Genomic DNA, 21,840 nt, shown 5'->3' with positions numbered 1-21,840 from the left:
CTTTCAATTAAACGCTTGTACATCACTAGATGGACACGTCTCGTTCGCGGTTTTAACCTGACTCTGCCACCGTTCAAATCCTGTCAGAGGATTTGAAGATGTTGCCCGTTTTATAGATTAGTTTTAGGATAAAGGAGCGCATAGGAACAGATCGGTAGAGCTTACGAAGATTAAGACGCAGAATTTCTAGCGGAATTTTCGTTCCATGCCTGATTATCTGTTACTGCTATCGCTATCGCTGTTGAAGGAAGCTTTGGATACGAGTCTCAGACCTTATAGAGGTTTTACGATGACAGCTATATCGTATCGCGAGGAGATATTTTCACACGGTGTTATACATGGAAAGGGGTATTTAAATATTCTCTTCGTGGTACTGCTCATTCGTGCCTTTTTCTAGATCATAAATTTTTCAGCAATATTTCAGTAAATAGAGTCTTGAATTAAACGGTACGGAACACGTATTAGAAAGATTTCAAATGAACAGAATCAATACATCGTGGATTTTCGTTAAATTCAAAGAAACGAGATTTATAAATCCTCGACTCGCTTAATTGCTGAAATTATTTAGATTCGAATGACCATCCAACGATCCAATTAAACGATTTTTTTTTCTTCCTACATACTATGTAAACGCACGCCATTTTCATAAAAGATGCGACCGAAACGGGATTTGGTTCGGCGTTAATGAACACCTCGCTTACCGGGTGATTATTTTTGATAAAAGTCGAAACGAACTTTCCTGGCGCTCTCGTGTACGAGCGCGATTAATGAAAAAACCGGAGAAACCGGGAACTCGGGTTCTTCGATGGTCGCAACTTTTTCAGACCATTTTCCCTTTAATTGTAAATTGTTCTCGTAATTCCACTTAATTGCGACGAAGATGAGGTTTAGACTTTTTAATCCCTTTCTAATTTCGCGAATTATACGCACTCGGACGAAATATAGAAAGATGGAACGATTAAAAAGGGTTTCTATCGCTGAAATAAAAGAATGTCACCTAATGTTCGTCATGTTCTTGGATTTTGAAATATCAAAGAATAGCTTTTAGATCGTTCGTTAACTTTTGACAAACATTCAAGAAATCAAGATGACTAAATTATTAATCACCATTTCATAGAAAATTTACCGAACTTCCCGTTCCATATTCTTCTCTTTTTCCGTCCGACTGCAGTTGTTTTCTATCGGATGTTAACGAAGCAATACGATGTTTGCAATAACAGTCGCCGATGTCCCTTGCGGTCAAGGAAACATCGCCACACGCACGGCGAGACTCGTTGGAGGACAAAATGCAATTCCTCACGAATTCCCTTGGATGGTGAGCATAAGCAGGAAAGGCGGACACTTTTGCGGCGGTACCATACTTAATTCAAGATTCGTCCTGACTGCAGCCCATTGCCTGTGTTCGTGAGTATACTATGCATCCTCTATTCTACATACATACACGAGTTTATTAATTAATCGACAATTTAACAAATAATTTAATGGGTTCGATATTTAGTTAATTATTAATTATGAAATTGTGAGGTATTATGCAACAGGGTTTGTATATCACTGTTTCTACTGATTGAAATGTATGACTTAAATACAGGTGCACAGCAAATATACGGTGCATTTCATTCCACCGTTTCGTGGCGTTATATTTGTTTTCGAGCAATCACTTATTTATAGATAGATTATCAACGAAACAAGCTTCGTCGTTATGTTCTATACATATATCTAACGTTATATGTATGAGCAAATAAAGCTTATTTCGCGCTATAAAAAATTAACATTTTTAAATTAGAGCAAATGAATATTTTCTACGTAAAAGTTGATTTCGTTGAGTGATACATCGATCGTTCGGAAATTCTGCGTTCGTCGGATTCTTCGAGATTCCTCGATATTATTGTCGGGCTGATTTCTTTTTAAACGACACAAATATTAAAACACGGAGAAAGGAAAAAAGGACGAAGAATTATCGAGGAAAGATGATTATAGAAATAAAAATTCCATTCTTTTCAAACATCGAATTTTACTTTTAAAAGAACACTGCTGCCTAGAAGACTACCCAATATTCAATACCCTGAATATTTTTACAATATGGCTCGATTATTTATAAATTCAAAATAAATCGCTCGGTCCATTCGATTTAGAAACTCGTTTCCCCGACAGTTCGTAAAAAACAACGAAAAAAGGAGTACCTAAATTTCAAAGCATTACAATATCGATCGGCCGGATAGTTTATACCCCCATTCTTTGCAATAATGCCGGTGTACGCGGTGTTCGCGTAATCAATATGCAGGTTGCCATCGAAAATATTCATGGCAGAAAACCGACTGTTTCTTCATGGAAAGCTGCCCATTGTTCCCTGTAATCGAATCTACGAGCACCGCTATAGGGTGCAAGAGAGAATGAGAGAGAGAGAAAGAGAGAGAGAGAGAGAGAGAGGGAGAAAAGAGAGAGAAAGAGAGATCTTATCGCGGAACGATATTCACAGTGGCGCCCGTGTGTGCCAAAATTTTCTACCGTTTTTGATATCGCTACTAAAATGTCAACGAAACGCAAGCAACCATCTTGTCCAACAAACCGTAGCTGTAATTATTCCGATCCGATCTCGACGATTGAATGGTGGTATTCGATAGCCGCGCGGTTAAACCTCGTCCACCGGAAACAACATTCATTTTTCAGCATGCAAATGTATCGTTACGAATGCATTCGCCACGAGTATCGTAAAAACGGATATTCTGTAATACATAAATACGATAGAGTGCGATTGGTTCTTCAAATTTGCAGAATAATTAATGAAAGATAACGGGAACGAAGTAATAATTATTCGCAATTTCAATAAGAGCGGCAGGCAATTTTTTAACATAGTCCTTCGAGTTTCAATGTACTCGTACGAAAGCTTATAAGCCTTGGTTCGTACTTTTGATACGAAATAAATCTCTGCCCTGATAAAGTCACGACAGTGAGCCTTGCGACCTCTAAAAAGCTGTAAGAGACCTAAGAGATCCTTCTTGATCAGTCGAAAACTGATTTTTCCGAGAACATAAAAACTTAGAACAAGTGCGTTGAAACAGAAGAAACTATGTTCGAAAATTATGTTATCGTAAGGCGTCTATTTTTATCAAAATAAAATTTTATAGCTCCATTTTGGATAAGTTTTCATTCATCCTCGTAAGAACATCGGCCAACGACGAATAATCGGATTTGGAGCAATTGGAAAATGATTATAGAGGAAAATATGGATGATACAGAAAATCGTCTCGTTTGTATCTTTCTGTGAGTAACGAATCATATAAGCGAGAAATACCTCTATATTTTCAGGCGCGAAACTAAAGAGAAATTGGAGGAGAATATCACTTGAAAGTTCGACCCGAGTGGTTCAATTTTTTAAGAACGAAGTTGCCTCAAAAAAGCGCCGCAAGTTATTGCGTCATAATCCACTTAATCCATCCGTGCAATCTATGCAAATCTGTGCCAGATTTAAAAACCTAGAAATCCGCGTGTTGCGCGCGGCGGCGATTACGCTCTGTAGTTTGCAAAAATCATCACGCTCGGCGAAAGGATAAAAAGTTTAATGCGCGCCTCTCTAGAAATTACGTAACGTGTCAGGAAAAAAGAAAACAAAAAGAGGGGTATAAAAGGGAAGAAAAGAGGAAAGGGAATACTACGAAATTCCAACGTCCCGCTACACCTATTTTTATCGCGTCACTTTCCCGCGAAACATTCTTTCGGAGAAAAAAGATTACAAACGTTCAGCATCATCGTAACATAAAACGGATAAGATCGGATGAATTAAAGATAAATCGGAGTCGAACACGAAGGGAAATTTTCACCCAATTACGTATCGTAGTAACAACATTTTACCAATGCGTACAAATTGACATAACGAATTGGTAATTAGCAACACTTGCTACTTTTATAACTGTAAATCGAAATAACGTACTTTGCTCTTCGCTAGAAATACTATTACACGCATTTGCTATTTAAATATCATTGATTGTACTAACGTCGAAAGTCTCTCCATCGATTTAATAGAATCTTCTGAATCTGCCTTGCACATTTAAAAAAAAAAACGAACAGTCTGAGAATAAAGAATTTGTTAATAATATAGATAACTTTATAATCGAAATAGATCTCGCGAAGAGTAAGCGGATATCCGAATACCTTGAAACCGCGATGTACATATTTGTACGTGCATATAGATATGTATAGAGGAATAACGCCTACGTGGTGAAATATCGAGGACCGTTAACAGGACAAACGTGTTTCTCTGACTTGCTGTCTGGCTTTGTGATTATCGAATGGCCGGATAAACGGCCAATCACTTCGTTAAAATTATATAAAACGACGGAACCGTGTGTCGTTTGCCGGTGTCCCGTCGTTCCCTGCGGTCGTATATGCACGCGGGACACGATATCGATGTTAATTGGAGCGACGATTACATTTTAAATGAAACCTCGAGCGTATTTTTCCGGCGAACGAGCGAGTCGAATGGAAACGCAAAGAGCGTTGTGTCAAGTTAAAAACTGCTGTGCCGCTATTTACTCGCGTAAACACTGTCGCCAAATAGAGTCAAGAGGCGGCCTTTTATTAAATGCCAGAGTGAAAAACGTTTCTGTCCTGGCTGGAGATGCGTGTTTGTGTGGATACGCGAATCAATCCTTCAACGGTTGCATAACACGACGTTCCTATCGTTTATACGAACGATTAACGGGACGCGTTTAAGGGAAAATAATAACGTTACGAAGAATCGTTTCGATGGTGTACACTTATACGATTCAATAGAATTCTTGTCGAACGATTAACAGACTGATGGGCCAAACGAGATTATTTAAACGATCGATCGAATCGCTCGCGTTGTTAACAACGACCTTTCCCCCATATTCGCGGAATTGTCTGCGATTAATTATGCAATGGGTTATCGATGATATACCGCTCTTCGTTTGATCGGCGCGTAGAATATATTTTGGTCTACATTTCGCGAATTATCGTTTTCGCGGAAAATACGTATTATATCGGGACGAGAATTTATCATAGAATTTGAAATATCAGCCGGTGAAATACAAAGAATAGAAATACAGCGACTGTACGCGTAGATTGTAAATGTCGATATCGATTCGATAGGATTTTAAGAATCGATGTTTAAAGCAAGGTATTATATGTTAAAATGAGAAGAAAAAAGGGGTCGCAAAAAGGGGCAGAATGTGTCAGTGGTTCAATTTAAAAGTAATTTCCACGCTTCTCATTTAAAGGGAATCGCACACGAAGCATCGTAATAGGATCCTGGAAACTCTTCCAATCACTGGCTAAAATCGAGAGAGGATTTCGAAAATATTCGTAATTCTTTTTTCTCACGGATACAGCGCGGAGATTTATGTGGAACAGTGTCCATGCAGGTGTAATTAAACGTCGAGACAGTGGTGTTGCGCGATGAAACGTGTAGGCGTTCTCTATCTTTGTCTTCGTCGAGTATATAACAGAAACAGAACGATACAGAGAGACATGGAGAAACAGAGAGAGAGAGAGAAAGGGGATGACGGAGGAAGGGGTTGAAACTGGACAGGGTGGCCATAGAGAGAATCCAACGGAGCTTCGGCGTTGTAAACCATGATTGCGTGTAGATTACAGACCACTCGGTAATTGCTAGCGGCCATGCAAAACGCATGACAAAATGTTACCAGCTAGCGCGAGATCGTGAAAATATATCCGACTCCGACCATTGTCCGCGTTTTCTTTATCGTTCACGGAAACGGCCGAAATAAATTTCGTTAATGCGGTTCTACGCGCGAAAGAGAATTATTTGTTAAGTTATCGCGAGAGGGGGAAAAGCAAGAAATGGGAAAAAATGGCCACAGACAGACCGAAGAATTTCAAATATGTAACGATACAAAGATCTGCTCGTCGTTATTATTCATCGGAACATCGTGTAATAATATTTCGACGACGCTTCGAGTAAAACTGTAAAAAAAGAAAATAAATGACAAGTTCTGCATTATCGACTAAATCGATAGGAACGGAAACAAAGTTCACCGCGAAATACTCGGCAACCGTTCTCCTCGCGCACACCAGTTTACAAGCGAATTAACAGTACGATTAATGGCCGAGTCGCCAGTTAAAAAGGCCACTCCCCTTAACCGGTGGCGCGATTCAGCGTTTAGCCAGCGGTGCATTTTAATTGGAAGGGGTGCGATGATAAGGCCAGCGAGTAACTACGATGATGCATCCGTGCTAAATCGTATAATCCACAACGGGTGCCGGAACAATGGGACTGCCTCGACGAAGATGGAAGGGTCCATTAAAACAGAGGGTTGTCTTTGTAAAAAGAGACGAACCTTGAAACTTGGGAAACGACTCGAATGTGATTGCACCATCCGCGAGTCGGTGGAATCAAGGCAACGAAGAAACTGGGACGAGACATCCTCTGGTGCTCTCTCGTTTGTAGCAGAGGGTGACACGAAAACTGTTATAATTTCATTAATTATTCGGAAGCCGCGTTGACCAATTAATTAAGCGAAACCGCTACATTTGGAGGCTGTTCGAATACCAATATCGAAGCGTTGCTACAGCGAGAGGCAAAACTTTCGGTTAAATAATCGCGAGCAAAGGCTACGAAGGAGTTGCTCCGTTACTTTAGAAACATCGAGAGAAACGAAAGAAATAGAAGAAACGTTAGTGGAAAAGAACGTAAAACGAAGAATATAGAATGCTGCCTTTATTTCACACATTTATACCTGCTGGTTTCTCGTGCACTTAACTTTTACGATGATTACTTGCCGGCATCGTTACTGGACTTTGACTCCTTGCGGTACGGAAACGGCCAGAATATCCAGCTATTTGTCCTACTTGGCCTACATGTATCCGTAATGCGTGTAAAGTGGAAGTTATAACTCGTCGTTTTTCAAACAGACGTTCTTTGAAAGCTTTAAAGCGTAAGGATTTACAGGATGCGAGTTTAAGGAAGTAGCGCGTGACGTGTACCTTTTGGGATAAGATATTGGACAAAATGGAAAATGCGCTTCCTTGGAACGCTTCGGAGTTATCATCGCGTTGAAGCGATTAAGAACAGCTAGAAAATAATTCACTAAGTATCGCGAGTATTTCGAGTAATTGAAATAATTATTGTATCGATCCTTATTCGTTATTACCACACTGCCAACGTTCGTATTTTTGCGGATAGAACGAAGGAAATGGAACCGAAGCAAAGATTTATTTCACCTACTTGATTCTACGTTAAGAAATATAGTAACAAGTACTAGGCATCTGCAATTTTTCATAGAAGCATCATTTTCTCAGACCTCCGTGAAATTTCCCTTTTCCCTAAATAAAATATACTATGTAAATATTACACTCAAGACAGTCTGTATCGACGATTTAACGAACGATAAATATCTTTTGCTTTTGATTCAGAGGGAGTTCTATAATCCCCACCGGTCAATTACGGATCAGCCTCGGCGAGTACAATCTGAAGGGGCCGGAAGTTCCAGCATCGAAGGAAGAGAGAGTGACGAACGTTATCCTGCACCCTGGCCACAAGTGCGGAAAATACGTGGACGATATTGCCCTTCTGGAACTTGCAAGGCCAATCGCTTGGTCGGAGAGCGTGAAACCCGCCTGTTTACCTGTGGCCACAGGGAAACCAGGGTATAGCGCCTTCGGCGGGGAACTCGCCAAGGCTGCTGGATGGGGTTGGTTCGGCGAAGACAGGTCCAAATGTAAGTAAATAATTCCACTTCATCCCCTCTTCCTCGCCTCTTCCTTTTGCCCGGTAATTCGCTCGAGAACTGAGAGTCGTTGACGTTAATTACTTGGCGTTTCATCGGATTAATGGGATATAAAATCGACTGTAACTTGGCGAGAAAATCGCTGCTTCTGCTACCAGGCTGTTACAAAGTGGATTTTCCAGCGAACCAATGATTTTATCGGCGCATTAAATACGAACAAAGGGAGCAAAAATTTGTTACGTTACCATAGTCTATTTGTTTTCGATAATGATATTGTAAGGGGCACGGAAGTAGAACAGGTGTGCCACCCAAGTTTTCCATGAACGACTAAGTAAGCGAATTCTACCTTGGTCGAAATCGCGTTTCACCAAAGTTCCTGCTCGCTGCCCTAAATTAATGGCGCTAAGAGATCGAGTCGAACTTTCACCTAAAAGCGCCCTCGGTGAAATTTGCTCGATTCGAACGCTTCCGCGTTCACGATACGCGTTCCAGAGCAATAGAAATTTTCTAAAGGGAATGCGGAAAAATATACCGATGGTTTGCTTGGTATTTTTATTGATATTGAAACTTCCTACGGTAAAACTTGGAGAATGAACAAAATTGATTTTAATCGCTTGCCTCGTAATATAAGATTACGGTCGTGACGTACATCACGCCTAAATTAGTTTCTTAATTTTAGTTTTAATTTATTCAAGATTACCAAGAACCATCAACTACCCTTTAAGTGTAAAAATGTTACGTAGCTTTAATCGTTCTACGTACTTTCGGTTACTTTTATTATTTCTGAAATATCTATCGATATTACCACACCTCGTTTATAGAAAACTTTCTACGCTAATTACGTGTCATTTCAGTAAACTGACATTTTTAAATACGCGATATTTTTTAAGCTCCGATACCAGTCTCGTGTCACTAAGAGTTTTCCTACCTTTCGATCTTCAAATATACCTGTTTCGACCACTCGCGGAGAGACGCGATCGCGAGGAAGCATTCCAACGGGAGTCGTAAATTCCCGTTACGATTAGATAATCGACACCACGAAATGATCGATCCCCTATCCCCTATTTCGATTAGGATAATAGAGGTGGTTAATTGAATATTACACTGATGTAACTAGTTGTAAATGACAGTTCATTCCAACAACTTTGCGAAGAAGATAGTTACGCTGGTGCGTATGTATAAGATGAGTGAGTGACTGATCTTCGGATGTAAACCCGGCCGGTTGACTGAAGGATGGGAAATCAGTGATGTTCGGTGACGATGCTGTAGCGGAGGAAAGCTAAGGATGGGTGTGTCTAGCGCACGGGACCATCGGATTTATTGGTGACGATTTTGGCTAAGAGAGTGAAGGAAATAGGATTCGTTGTTAATTGGTTAAACGAAGGTTGGTGGACTAGGAAGGGTCTTAGCTGCTCTCGATAGAAAGTCGCTATTAGGAAGCATCGTACGTTGGAAAACCCAACTTTCCCTTGTCAAGCCGTGGTAGACAATAGTCCTTAGAAAGTGATTTAGAAAAAGATATTTGTTCGGTCTGAAGGACCTTAGCTGGCAAATTACTGGAATTTGATGGGTCCTTAAGACTATCGAGGGTACGCAGCAAGGATGAGCGGACGTCTGGTGTCCGTCTGGCCCGCGGTGTATGGCCTGGCTAGGTAGAGTGTCGCCCGACGTAACAATACCTTTGCAATATTAGATATACGATCGATATGATACGTATGACGACCAATGTAGCTTCTGCCAAGCAATAAATTTCCAATGGTTAAAGCAATAAATAGTAAACTATGTCATATACATGTAGTCGAAAGACAAAAGAGCCAACCGAAAGCAAAGAGATAAACGTAGATTTCAAGCACTCGACAATCGTGTCCGATTAAAGCCGATTTACACGTAGCCGCTTTATCAAAAGCTCGTTCTATTTTGTCTTGCAGATAAACGAGCGGACGTGTTGCAGAAAGTGGAGGTTCGCGTGATCGAGAACAACGTATGTCGCGAGTGGTACGCGAGTCAGGGAAAGTCGACCCGCGTCGAGTCGAAGCAAATGTGTGCTGGCCACGAAGAAGGTGGCCGCGACTCTTGCTGGGTAAGTGAAATCGTCTCGTATCTATCCCTAGTTTATACGTAGAAAACTGGCTGCGTGTATCGATTTTTCTGTCATTTATGTGCAACTAGTTAAACAGAGGGTTGCGTGTCACTCGTTCGTATACGAAATTCACGTGCTGTCCAACAACCACGACACGAATTTCGATAAATATCCGGCTGCTCGCATAGATGCGTACGCAGGTTGAATTAACAGGCAGAGATTGGGTCGAGTCTCCGCCACCGGACTGAATCGTTCGACCACAAAACAGCCAGAGGGACAGCGAAAAGGGGGAGCGGGAGGGATTGAAAACCGTCAAAAAATATGTTGACAAAATATTGCGGTCTGGTATGACGTAATTATCAGAACGGGTAACTGCGGGAAAAGTGGTACGCGCCGCTATTTCCAACTCGATACGTTTCATCGCGGATTTACGATTCTGTTCGCGGGTCATTTGACGGCCGCCTTCTACTTCGTTGGACAGGACCCTGTTATCGCGCCGCTTTACGTTTGGTCGGCCGTGTTTATGCAATGGATGATTATCGTATGCTAAGACGACGCATTAAAATTACTCGTGCGATACGTAATTGCTAAATATAATGATTAAAAGATTTTCTGTATTGGAGACACTGTACCTATATCGAGGACATAGGTAAATGTTATCCTGACTTCATAGAATGAAATTGGGAAGAGAGAAATTTTGTATTTCCTGTAGACATATGTAAATGTAATTGTATTTTCTCGTAGGCTGATAGTGGCGGACCTTTGATGATCGGAAGTCAAGCCGATGGTAACATAATGGTGGTGGGGGTGGTCTCATCAGGAGTGGGTTGCGCTCGACCACGACTTCCGGGTGTATACACTAGAGTCTCGGAATACATACCCTGGATCACGCAACACGTACTACGATGAAACGAAACTCGAAGCTTCATTCGCTTCACTTTCCACGGAACTGTCTGTATAGACTTCGAAACGCATTTTCTCTTCGTGTATTTAAAGAGAAAGAGCGAAGTACCGTAAGAAGATCGATCTTGTCAAATATGTAACGTATTCTTTTCGTTGAAGAAACTTCGAAGCTAAAAACCAATGCTTGAATTAGTCTTAATGGAGATCCTTAAATTATTAAAAACTTACTTTAAAAGATAGATGTAGAAAACTAATATAAAGTATAAGACGTGATTTGTAATACAAATTTCGTCGATTGCAACAAGACTATAGAATTATAGAATAAAGTTATTAATTAAATTTAGCGAAGCCATTATTGTAAGCATAAATAATTTATGAAATTCGTCTCTTTATCTAGTCAATACTTGTATTACAATTATATCAGATAAGATATTATATATTATAATCAAACTGCCACGAGAGTATTGTAATTTAATAATATAATTAACACGTAATTATATACAGAATTTACATTTTAATACGAATTAATACACCGAATACATCATAATATATGTCATAAATTATATTCTTCTTTGTTTCCTTGGTCTTTGAGGGTTCCACGATACTCTAGTGTCGTCTGTGATAGAAACAACTTGTAGGTTTGTTAGCTGAAGACCTTTTAGGGCACCCTGAATGGATGTAAAAATAGTCATTGAAAGAATATACACGCAAAATGTTCAAAAAATTTGGGACAGGTCATTTTGCTTTTTTTGGAGGATACTATACGTTGTTAAAAGTTGACCCTATCTTTTTAAAACATTCTGTATATTTTGACAAAAAGATTTAATTTACGCATTTCACCTACCATTCTGCCGGGTCCAATTCCCTGTACTCTCAACCTGACTGCTTTGATACCACTTTTAAGAATACGCTATGAAAATATAAAGCACGTTAAAAGAACATAAAAAGTTACAAAAATTTGAGTAAACATATCAAGAAATTTTTCTTACCGTTCCAAATGTAATTGCAGCTTGTTGCGCTGCAACGTTAGTACCCTTCTTTGTATTTTTAAAACCTTCAATTCCAGCCGAATGTAACATCTTTCCCATTCCTATAAAAATATCATTGATTACGATAGAATTATACAAATGATATCGATGAAACAATATTTCTATAATAAAACTTTCCTTTATAATCAGTAAGGGACATTATTGTGTTGTTAGGAGTTGACTTAATATTAATAATATGTAACTGATCGTATCTTATCCCATCGAAAAGCTTATACGGTGTAGAAGCATCAGGAAATAACGAGTTTCTGAAATGGACATTTTGTAAACATTATATTAGACTAATATGCATCGCTATATATAAAAAGATACAACATATTACACAAAACTATGATATAAATGTGATGTCCATGCAGTATGAAATTAAATATTTACAATTCACTTGCACTATTTATATTGGTTGTTATTTCTCCTTCCAGAATTACATTTTTCCCTGTTTCACCAGATCTTATTTTTTGATTTCCAACTCGAAATTCCCTCATAGTATTTGAGGTTATGTGAAAATCTCGAACATTAGTGAATTTCAAATACGGTAATACCGTAAATTTCCCATTAGACAATATCGTACTTCTTGTTAAGGATCCTACTGCAAATTGCAAAGTGGACAGAATCATTTTTGTTTATGTATATACTCGCAATCCGAAACAAAACCAAACAATTGACAAACTCTCCCTATCAGAGTAGTACATGCTATCCTACTCCTTACACTTTGCAGCTCGTTTCAGCAAACTTAAAACCGAAATTATTTTGGAAAAACATTTATTCATATTTGGACATTAATTGAATATTTAACTTATGAATTGATAAGCTCTTCAAAGTTACCGATAGAGCAATAAGATAAACAGGTTTGTTTCCTCTGATAGAAATGGCGCTTACATTAGGTTCGATGTATTTTAAGTAAAATAATATACAACTTTAATTTTGAATACTATAGATACTAAAAAGGAAATTTGAAATTATTGAAATTCATATAGCCATTTGCTAATTGTTAAATATTTTTACATTTTCCATTACACCTGTTCCAAATTTATATCTTAAGACAAAATTTGAATTTTATAATTACTAGCTGTTATGAAATTATTTTAACTGATTACTGCTTAACTATTAAATACGATTGCTATAAAACTATATTACTATAAAAAGCAAAATACCCAGACTGTCTAATTTTTATAAATTCAATCGTAACATTTTCCTATACGCCTTCGATTAAATAACGGTTACTATTTCATATCTTTAAAGAGCAAAACATCAATATTGAAAATCAATATTAGAGAAAAAAAATTTTAGCTATTCATATCATAATCCTACCGGAAATATTAAGCATCGTTATAGTGGCATTCTTTATTTTATTAGTAAGTATTATTAAACTCTTTACATATTTTTGTCGTTATAATGAATAACTGATAGAACTCTTAACTTATGCATCCACTCATTCAAACACGCGTGATGGACCATTCCGTAATTACGTACTCAGTACTCACAACTATGTCACATGATCCTTGACAACTTATAAGATTAATGTCATCGTACAATAGCTTACAAAATTTAGTTTCTAATTCCTCTTCAGGTCAAATGAAATTCTAGAGGGAGAACAAGAGAACTTGTCTTGCAATCAATCACTTTCTGATATAAAATTGTGTTATCTCTATACTGTAATGATAAACATAAGTTTCTTTTTTAAATTACTTCTATTTGTGGTGTATCAACACAAAAAGAAACATATCTTCTCAAACATTTCGAGCACTTAAAAAACCCTTATTACAGAATTCTTATATTTAAAACTCTGAATGATAAATTTGTATAGCACACACAATAAAACTTCATACTATATAGTTCTTACAATTGTCTAATTCATTCTTCAAACATTATTCACGAATTCTCAATCTTATTGTGACTAATTTAGAAAGATAACGAATTATTCTTTTTCCTTACTCTTGTCTGAAATTACCTTTCTTAATCGACCGAATATTGATATATAACAGAAAAGATATATCATTTTTTGAACCTTAGCTGTACTTATTTACGTCCAAAATTACTTATACTGTAAAAACTTGTTAAATTTAGGATTCTCGTATAACAAACGAACAGTTTATAAAACATTGAGTTGTAGCTTTATTTTAGATATCATTATTACTTTGATATCTTACGACTTTTAAGCACTTTCCTCATTACACGTAATCTTATCACATACAACTATGTATGACTAAATACAATCTGTAACTTATTACATCTATCCATACAAATAATTTCTTTTGTGATAAATCCTTACAAGGTATATCACAAATTGTTTGAAAATGCCATTAAACTTTTTTTGTTTGTTTCCTTGCAATACCGGTTGCAAATAAATACAGCCTACTAATAAAGAATGACATCAAGTGGCATTGATTTTCTTTCCCCGATCCTTCTGCTGGAGTAATAGTGGCTTATCTTGAGACCCGAGTCGCATAGTATCAAATGTAATGGCTTCAGGGTTCCAAGTAGAGCTACCGTTCGATTCATTCATATGATACAAATCGTTTACGTTTTTATTCAAATGCAGTAACGGTATATGTACTTATTATATTCTTGCCATGACGCTCTTTTATCATTTCCTCGCTCATTTCAGAGAAAAGTGCGGCATGAGCAGTAAATATATTCATAATGATCGTGTTATCCTCGACAAAAATAATTTTGTAATAAAAATTTTAAACCGTATATCATAAGAAATAATTCTTAATCATAATTCGAACAGAATTAAACGTTTTACATTCTCTTTTGTATCATATTTTCACATAAACGGTTTTCCTTTTTTTGTATTTTTTTTAACGAAATTTATTTAGAATTTTTGTTTACCTTCACAGTTTCTATAGGTCATGTACCAATTTTTACATTATTAAGTTGTTACCATGCATTAAGATTATTTATGATTTGTAAGACCAAGCACCTGTAGCATTGATTGTGGTGGAGGCAAGCTCGAACGCGTGTATGCGCGCGCGATACGAAAATTTCTCTCTTTTTTCCTCGAGAATTTTATTCGATCTTTTAATAAATTTAAAAATGATCATTTATCCCAATCGTTCACTACTACGATATGGTAACAGTCGGTTATATTTGTAAGTTAATAATTCATTTCAAGAATTTTTCTTGGTGCAACATTATATGTATAAGAAAAATACTCTATATTATTCGTTATTTAAGTCTGAACAAAAATGTAATGTTTTCAATTTTATATAATACTATCAGTAGTTAACATTTTTTTAAAGAAGTTGTATTTAAAAATTTGTTAATGTAACAGCCATGAAGTAGAAGTAGACCCATAAATAAAATTTTGTATAAACAAAAAATAAATGTTAGAAACCTTTCCCCCAGACAATGTTATTTAAACTACTTATAAACTATTTTCATTGCTAAAGTACTAGAACAAAAAAAAAAAAAAAAAAAGAAACAAGTATTTATGCACTGAGAGAAAATTTTTAAATATACACATATGTGTATATACATATATATATATACATATATATATATATATATGTATATACATGTATATACATATATATATATTTTTCATTTACTTATCATAGTTAAATACAACAAAAATTAATTAGTTCATCCAGAACATATTTATCGCTGAAGAGTAGGGAATATCAGAAAAGTGAAATTTAAACAAATGCTATATACGACATGTAGTTTTTAATTTACAAAATTTCTCTGTATGATTTGCAGATCATATATATTTATATACTATGTACCTATATATCTATATATGGTAATATTAATAGCATTATCATACAACTTTATGCAAACACACACATATACGTGTAACATCCTCTAAATTTGCTTAAACAATACTATTTTATGTATAATACGAATTAAACATCGTATCTCAAATCCAACTTAGTTTAGAAAATGACTTTACTTACATGTATATCTTAAAATGTAGCACACTCACCAATATCAAATATCGCATGGTTTCTCCTTGTTATTATAACAAGATTATTTAATTTTATTAAATGTTAAATAGTTAAAATTTATGTAATGATATCGATAAAAAACATATATAGAAATAATTTTTTAATTCCTTTATATAGGACTTATTTTAATGTAAATCAAAATTTTAGCATACACATTATTACTGTATCAGTATCAAATAACATTTTTGGGAAACATCTTTATTAAAGAAATATTCATTAAGACCACTAAATATCAATGTATAAATGTTATTTTATTCGCTACATAAAATAGTATTGCCCAACATGCATTCACCTGTTACTCATAACAGAAGTTTCAATTCTTTTAAAATTGTATAACAGACAATCAGCGCGTTTCGGGCTTACCTCCTTTACAAGAATGTTATATTGTAAACTTGGCTTTAAAAAGTATATAATGTATATCCATCTTGATGGCAGCTGTGGTACATGTGGGAAACATCGCAGATCAAAGGATAGAATAGTCTGTTTAACAGAATGTTTCTTAGTGAGATGTACAGAAAGCAGTTAACGAAGATGACTGGTAATTCAGTCCTGCATCTCTTCTGGTATTTCGTGAGGATTAAGTATTCCTGGTACTGCCATTTGCTGTAACCTTTTTTCTTCTTGTGCCAATCGTAATGCAGTTTCTCTCTCTTCGAGATACAGATCTGAGTCGTCTTCGCCAGTGTATTCCTTTAGAAAACAATTTATTTATCGAATTATATATTTGTACTCAATCATTGTATGAATATAAACAAGGAATCATAAACAGGAAATATCATGCATAAAATATCAACACTCACTCTAATTTCAACGAGGAAATCTCTAAGATGTTCCTTGAATGCTGGGATATCTTGATTAAGATTAAATAAACCTTGTACAGTTATTTTAATCTGATTATCAGTTAAATGTGGAAATGCTGTTTTAAGCAATCTTGCAACAAATTCTTGAACATATAATGTGTTATCTGGTACAGGTCCCAATGGAACTTTGATTCGCCCAAGTTCAACCAATGAAAACATGTATGCCAGAATTGTAGCATGCATATTAAGGCCTAAATGATTATAACAAAAACGAAATTAATTATATCAAAATAAACTTTAATAATCATATTGGCATTATTTGTATGTACATACCTGCTATGTGTGATGTATCTGTAACTACACTGAATATATGTTGCAGAATATCTGTAAAGTATGTCTGATAGAAGTTTTGAGCATCAGGAGCAGAAATTTCAATATTTTGTAAAAGTTGATACAATATTTGTAACCCTATATCTGCAACATTCCTCATTGTATGCTTAAAAGCCCAGATTATAGAATCAAGTACAAGCTTAAATTGTGCTGGTGGAATTATAAGAAATGCAGAGAAACAAGAAACATTCACTTCCTAAAATATAAAAATGCTCAAACTGTAATATTTAAATTACATAACAAAACGATTTGTAAGTAATGAATATTACATATAGTTACCTGTAAAAGTAAAAAGAAATTCGTTCTATGTTCCGGAAATTCTTCAAAATCCTTATTTATCATTTCTAAAGTACATTCAAACACAGCATCAAATATTTTGGGTATTTCGCTAGTAATATAACATTCCAATTTATTTACGATAGTAGCTATAGCACTTAACACCTCCGGTTCTCGAGCACAATGAACATTTGTTTTTTGATAATCCAATAAGACGGCATCCAATAAAGGTGGTAAAAAGCTATCTAAGACCTGATCATGATATATACAATAAATTAAATTGTTTTGATAATACTAACAATCTTTAGAAGATATAACCATTAGATTAATAAAATTCTACCATTTGACGATCAGTTGTTCTGCTGACCCATTCTGAGATCAATTTTAATGTTTCCTTTTTCACTACTCTCATACTTTTAATTAAAGATTGTTCCATTACTACCTCTCCATTCAAAGCTATTGCAGCACTTATATTCTCACTCATAACCTGAAAAAGATGGTTAAACGCTAATATATATACATTTAAGTGTTCAATAAATTATTAAACAGTATTAATATACCTTATAAACGTTCAACATATCTAAATATATTCTTCCTAACTGTATCACGTATGGATGACCAAGTGCTTTACAAGCCCTTACATTTGTTTTCAAAATACTAGTAAGTTGTTTGATAGCTTCTTGATCTTTTAATACATCTACATTCTTAAATAAAATATTTTTATTAAGTTAAGCAAGAATTAATTAGAAGAACATTAAGTTATAAAGTGTTTCTGATTTTTTAATATTTACTTTAGATGCTTGACTTATTATGTCATCCCACACTTGATTTGGTAAAAGCATATACCGTTCTATTAACTCTTCTTGCATCACTGTGTCTGTCTGTGCAAATATCATATATCCAACTGCTTCATAAAATGTATGTACCTATATTATAGCATGAGCATGTAAATAAAAAGAAAGTTGTATTCAACATACGTATCATCAATAAATATGTTAAAAATTTTTGCATGTAACATATATAACATAACTATTTCGTACGTTTTCAGTGATTTTACCTGCTGTGTTTGAAGATCACAAATGATACTACTAATAGTAGAAAGGATTTCTTCAATAAATGGTACCAATTCTCCTGTTTGTGGTGTGACAAAATGTCGCCTACATTTCAATGCTATTTTTATAAATGTATCACAGGCCATATCTTGTACACCATCATGAGTTTCTGTAAGAATATTTAAATTACTTAATATATTTTTGCATTGAATCTATAATGTTGTGGAATCGTTATACGATGTAGTTCCTTACCATGCATAAATTCAAATAGCTTATTTACAACAGTCTTTAAAAACTTCCAATGCGCTCTGAGAAATCTTGGATATTGCCCAACTACATACATAATATTACTAGCAATAATAGCTTTATTATCTTTTCCTTTCTTTTGCTCACAAAGACCAAGAAGATCTTTGATAACAGTTACCAAAAATCGTTTTTCATCTTCTTCGTGCATTGCACCGGAAATGCTGCCTATTGCCCAGCATAACTAATAAAAAGATTGAAACTGTTAGTAAACCATGGTATTTTTATTATGAATGCTATAATAACATCTTAAGAATATGTTTACCGCATTGAGATTTTTCCAAGACCATTCTGTTCCATTTACTTGGTTTTGTAGCTTCTCTGTCATTATTCTTTCAGTATCCATATAGTCAAGATGAGTAAGATACACAAGAGTTTCTCTCATATTTTTATATAAATTAATAGAATCAGTATCTTTCATAAACTCCCTAACAACTTCCCCATTCTCATTTTCTACAACAAGAACTTCTTCGGGTTTAGCCATTCTGCTGATCATGATATATCGTACTTTAGTTAAAACCGGGCAATAGAATAATCTCCTAGACGGGAGAGTCATATTTTTAACCATAAATAACGGCGTTGGGGGTGCAAAAGGATTTGCTCTATATAAATCCATTGCTAATGCATTCCAATATTCCAAACAGATCTTAAATATTTCAACTTCTTCAACCTCAGAAATTAAAACAAGGTAGTGCAATGCTTTGAGTAGTAAATCATTTAATTGCTTTTTTTCTATAAATTGCCCATGTTCTTTTAGGTATGTGCAAAGGAATATAGCTAAATTCTGAATAAAATTTTGTTCTTGATCTCCACCAGCTCCATACGCTTCGCGTATATTTGTTTCAAGGGGTAGAATCTGTTCTAACTGTCGCATTATATTAACAAACAACATTACGAATGATTCTTCATAGGTTGGTGCTGTAACACCAGCGATTTCAGTCAAGCATTTTAGTGTAATGTTTCTGAATATTGGTACATTTAAGAACTGTAAAGAAAATAATAAAAATACTATAATATTACATAACAAAAATTAATAAAAATTATGTTATATTTACCTTGAATACTAAAGTATTGATTAATTTTGTTTCAAAAATATATCCCAAAGGAATCCAATTTAAAAACCTTAAAAGAGTTTCTAATGTAACTGCCACCAATTGAACATTTTGTGAATTATCCAATACAAACTGACAGAGATGAAAAATATGTGAGAATTCATTACACATTGTATCTTTCAAATGTTTTGCTTTTGTTTGCGTCATTTGTCCACTTGAAAAGTCAAATACTTCTTCCGATAATAATTTTAAAATTGCCATATTGTTTTGACAAAGACTTTCATTTGTTTTACTTGCACCAACAATGTCACCAATGAAGGATTCCCAATTTTTTGGCCATTCACGTTTTAAAACCTGCAATAGATGTGGTTTATTAAAATGAAATTTAAATAGTTTCTATATTCTTGCAACTTTAATTACTTACCTGAACTAAAATCATATTAAGTTTATTAAGATAAACTTTTGAAGCCTCCATTGTTTCTGGATCACTGCTTGTCTTTATAATAAGACCCACAATATATTTCTTTATACCTTCACATTGATTTCGTGGTAATACTTTCCATCGTGTCTTTATAACTTGTTCCAGTATTTGTAGAGCATAATACTTTGTTTGTTGGTTCTGTACACATATAATTATACATAAATTAAATAACTCTCTACACACTTTTAAGAAATATTATTTTTAATTAAAGAAATCCTTGCCTGTGAATATTCTAGAATAGTATCTACACGGGTCCATGCGTTTGGATGTTCTTTAAGTGTAGTCAATACTTCTTGTGCAACTCTCTGTTGCTCACCTATCCCAGTGTACATACAACCTACTATGTTATCAAGAAGTGTTATATCTAGCTTTTGATTGAAATCCAAAAGCTTAGATGCTTGTTCTGCTAATGTTGCCATTGTTTATTGTAAATTATCCAATTTTCATACACTCTATCTGAAAATAATTAAATTTGATATATTTATTTGACTCATTAAAACTAGATATATACTGCATCAATAAAACACAAATATTACAAGACATCATGTTTCCAAAAAGGGGCTATCTTATTCCACAAATTAATGAATAGTAAAAAAAGCATAACTTAGTACAAAGTGAAAAAATAATTCTAGTATTAAGTTTAAAAGTATATTTAACAACATAAACAATATTAACATTTACTGTTAATAGACAATGTACATGAAAAGACAGTGTGTTTCTCTTTTTAATATTTCATTATCTTTAGCAAAATGCTTGTCATATGTTGTTAAAATTTTACAGGCAGGAGTATTAGAATCCTATAGAAGATTGTATTATTAAGTACTATTGTTTTGCTTCTATGTGAAAACCAATTATTTCTATTTATAAACAAGTTAAGTGTATTGAAAGAATAGAACGTAATGTAAATAATCAAACTAAGCAGAAGCAATAATAAAAAGGAAATCATTGTTAACGTGTAGCGAGGGAGGTCACCGCACTGCGACCGCTCGACCTAACCTACATTTGACAATCGCAAATAAGGTTATGTGAAAATTTATTGTGCGTAATGTTTGAAAATTTAGTGTAAAATGTATTTCCTTTAATACATTCAATCAAGCGGAAATAAATAGTAATAGAGATGTAAAATATTAATAACAGATCATTGGAATTTGTAGATTTTTGTTATCCGGGTGCACTTTACTCATTGCGTCGTTGTTCAACGAATAAAGTTATCATAAACGACGTTTGCACATACCGTATCAACTCCCACACATAGATTCTCAATTCGTAGGTAAAAAACACACGTTTCACACGAGTAATCACAATCTCTCGCAGTAAATCACAATCAGAAAAAGGCCAAACACACAACCGCTGATTCCCGCGCGCGACCAATTTCGTTCCTCGTTTCACAGACTCGCTGTTCCTCACCGTCTCTTTCTCTCTCTATCTTTCGCACGTTCTCTCGCTCGTCACTCCTGCCTCTGCTCCGTTTGCGACGATCGCCAGTGAAGAGAGCTCCACTCATAAATGTACGATACCCACCGAGGCCGTTCTTCGTCGTAACTATGTTTCTTAAATCTCATACAGAATTTCTTCGTTTTCCCCCCACATTCAATGAGAAATGTGTAAAATGGCAGCTTTACGTTGTCCTTAAATCCAACCTACAGATTTTCGAAAATAATAACAAAATGGCTGAACACGTTACGCGGACCATTGCAGAGAAACGAACATTTTCATTGGTCCCAACGATCTGTTTTGTCCAATCAGAAAAACTCTAGCGACTGTTTCTAAACGTCACAAATTACGTCACGTGATGTCATGC

At 35.2% G+C, this 21,840-nt stretch overlaps 3 protein-coding genes across 8 annotated transcripts; 1 reads left to right on the top strand and 2 right to left on the bottom strand.

Annotated features, from left to right (window-relative positions):
- The first annotated feature begins 791 nt into the window (after positions 1-791).
- LOC126869177 (transmembrane protease serine 9-like) lies at positions 792-11,015 on the top strand. Its single transcript, XM_050625384.1, has 4 exons — positions 792-1,404; positions 7,393-7,697; positions 9,635-9,786; positions 10,531-11,015. The coding sequence occupies exons 1-4, from the start codon at positions 1,205-1,207 to the stop codon at positions 10,693-10,695; spliced, it is 822 nt and encodes a 273-aa protein (XP_050481341.1). The 5' UTR covers positions 792-1,204; the 3' UTR covers positions 10,696-11,015.
- Positions 11,016-11,151: 136 nt separating this feature from the next.
- On the bottom strand, positions 11,152-12,616 carry LOC126869179 (30S ribosomal protein S11). The gene is made up of 5 exons (XM_050625388.1): positions 12,111-12,616; positions 11,858-11,983; positions 11,679-11,781; positions 11,534-11,599; positions 11,152-11,357 (listed from the first exon to the last, which is right to left on the bottom strand). The coding sequence occupies exons 1-5, from the start codon at positions 12,347-12,349 to the stop codon at positions 11,250-11,252; spliced, it is 642 nt and encodes a 213-aa protein (XP_050481345.1). The 5' UTR covers positions 12,350-12,616; the 3' UTR covers positions 11,152-11,249.
- Positions 12,617-13,061: 445 nt separating this feature from the next.
- On the bottom strand, positions 13,062-21,709 carry LOC126869167 (exportin-1). Of its 6 annotated transcripts, none has more exons than XM_050625358.1 (14): positions 21,447-21,709; positions 20,261-20,495; positions 19,983-20,177; positions 19,562-19,912; positions 18,772-19,491; positions 18,456-18,690; positions 18,209-18,372; positions 17,943-18,077; positions 17,712-17,855; positions 17,492-17,638; positions 17,155-17,403; positions 16,819-17,071; positions 16,486-16,736; positions 13,062-16,375 (listed from the first exon to the last, which is right to left on the bottom strand). In XM_050625358.1, exons 2-14 carry the CDS (start codon positions 20,456-20,458, stop codon positions 16,229-16,231), a joined length of 3,189 nt encoding a protein of 1,062 aa, XP_050481315.1. In that variant the 5' UTR covers positions 20,459-20,495; positions 21,447-21,709; the 3' UTR covers positions 13,062-16,228. The 6 variants fall into 6 exon arrangements, with proteins under 6 accessions (XP_050481315.1, XP_050481317.1, XP_050481316.1 ...); XM_050625360.1 differs by having other exon boundaries at positions 20,261-20,491; XM_050625359.1 differs by having other exon boundaries at positions 21,561-21,709.
- Positions 21,710-21,840: the final 131 nt, after the last annotated feature.

Source organism: Bombus huntii, chromosome 9 (genome assembly GCF_024542735.1).
Source record: "Bombus huntii isolate Logan2020A chromosome 9, iyBomHunt1.1, whole genome shotgun sequence".
NCBI classification, from domain to species: Eukaryota; Metazoa; Arthropoda; class Insecta; order Hymenoptera; family Apidae; genus Bombus; species Bombus huntii.
Note: the sequence above shows the minus strand (reverse complement) of the source record. Positions and strands in the feature narration are given on the sequence as shown.

Bases quoted from the DNA above. Each gene is read 5' to 3' on its own strand.
- LOC126869177 (XM_050625384.1), top strand. From the start codon at position 1,205: ATGTTTGCAATAACAGTCGCCGATGTCCCTTGCGGTCAAGGAAACATC. The intron at 7,698-9,634 runs GTAAGTAAATAA...TTTGTCTTGCAG, and splicing joins CGGCGAAGACAGGTCCAAAT to ATAAACGAGCGGACGTGTTG. The intron at 9,787-10,530 runs GTAAGTGAAATC...ATTTTCTCGTAG, and splicing joins GTGGCCGCGACTCTTGCTGG to GCTGATAGTGGCGGACCTTT.
- LOC126869179 (XM_050625388.1), bottom strand. From the start codon at position 12,349: ATGATTCTGTCCACTTTGCAATTTGCAGTAGGATCCTTAACAAGAAGT. The intron at 11,600-11,678 runs GTAAGAAAAATT...ATATTTTCATAG, and splicing joins CTGCAATTACATTTGGAACG to CGTATTCTTAAAAGTGGTAT. The intron at 11,358-11,533 runs GTAGGTGAAATG...ACATCCATTCAG, and splicing joins GAATTGGACCCGGCAGAATG to GGTGCCCTAAAAGGTCTTCA.
- LOC126869167 (XM_050625358.1), bottom strand. From the start codon at position 20,458: ATGGCAACATTAGCAGAACAAGCATCTAAGCTTTTGGATTTCAATCAA. The intron at 19,492-19,561 runs GTAAATATAACA...TTTTCTTTACAG, and splicing joins TCAATACTTTAGTATTCAAG to TTCTTAAATGTACCAATATT. The intron at 18,078-18,208 runs GTAAAATCACTG...GCTATAATATAG, and splicing joins GTGATCTTCAAACACAGCAG to GTACATACATTTTATGAAGC.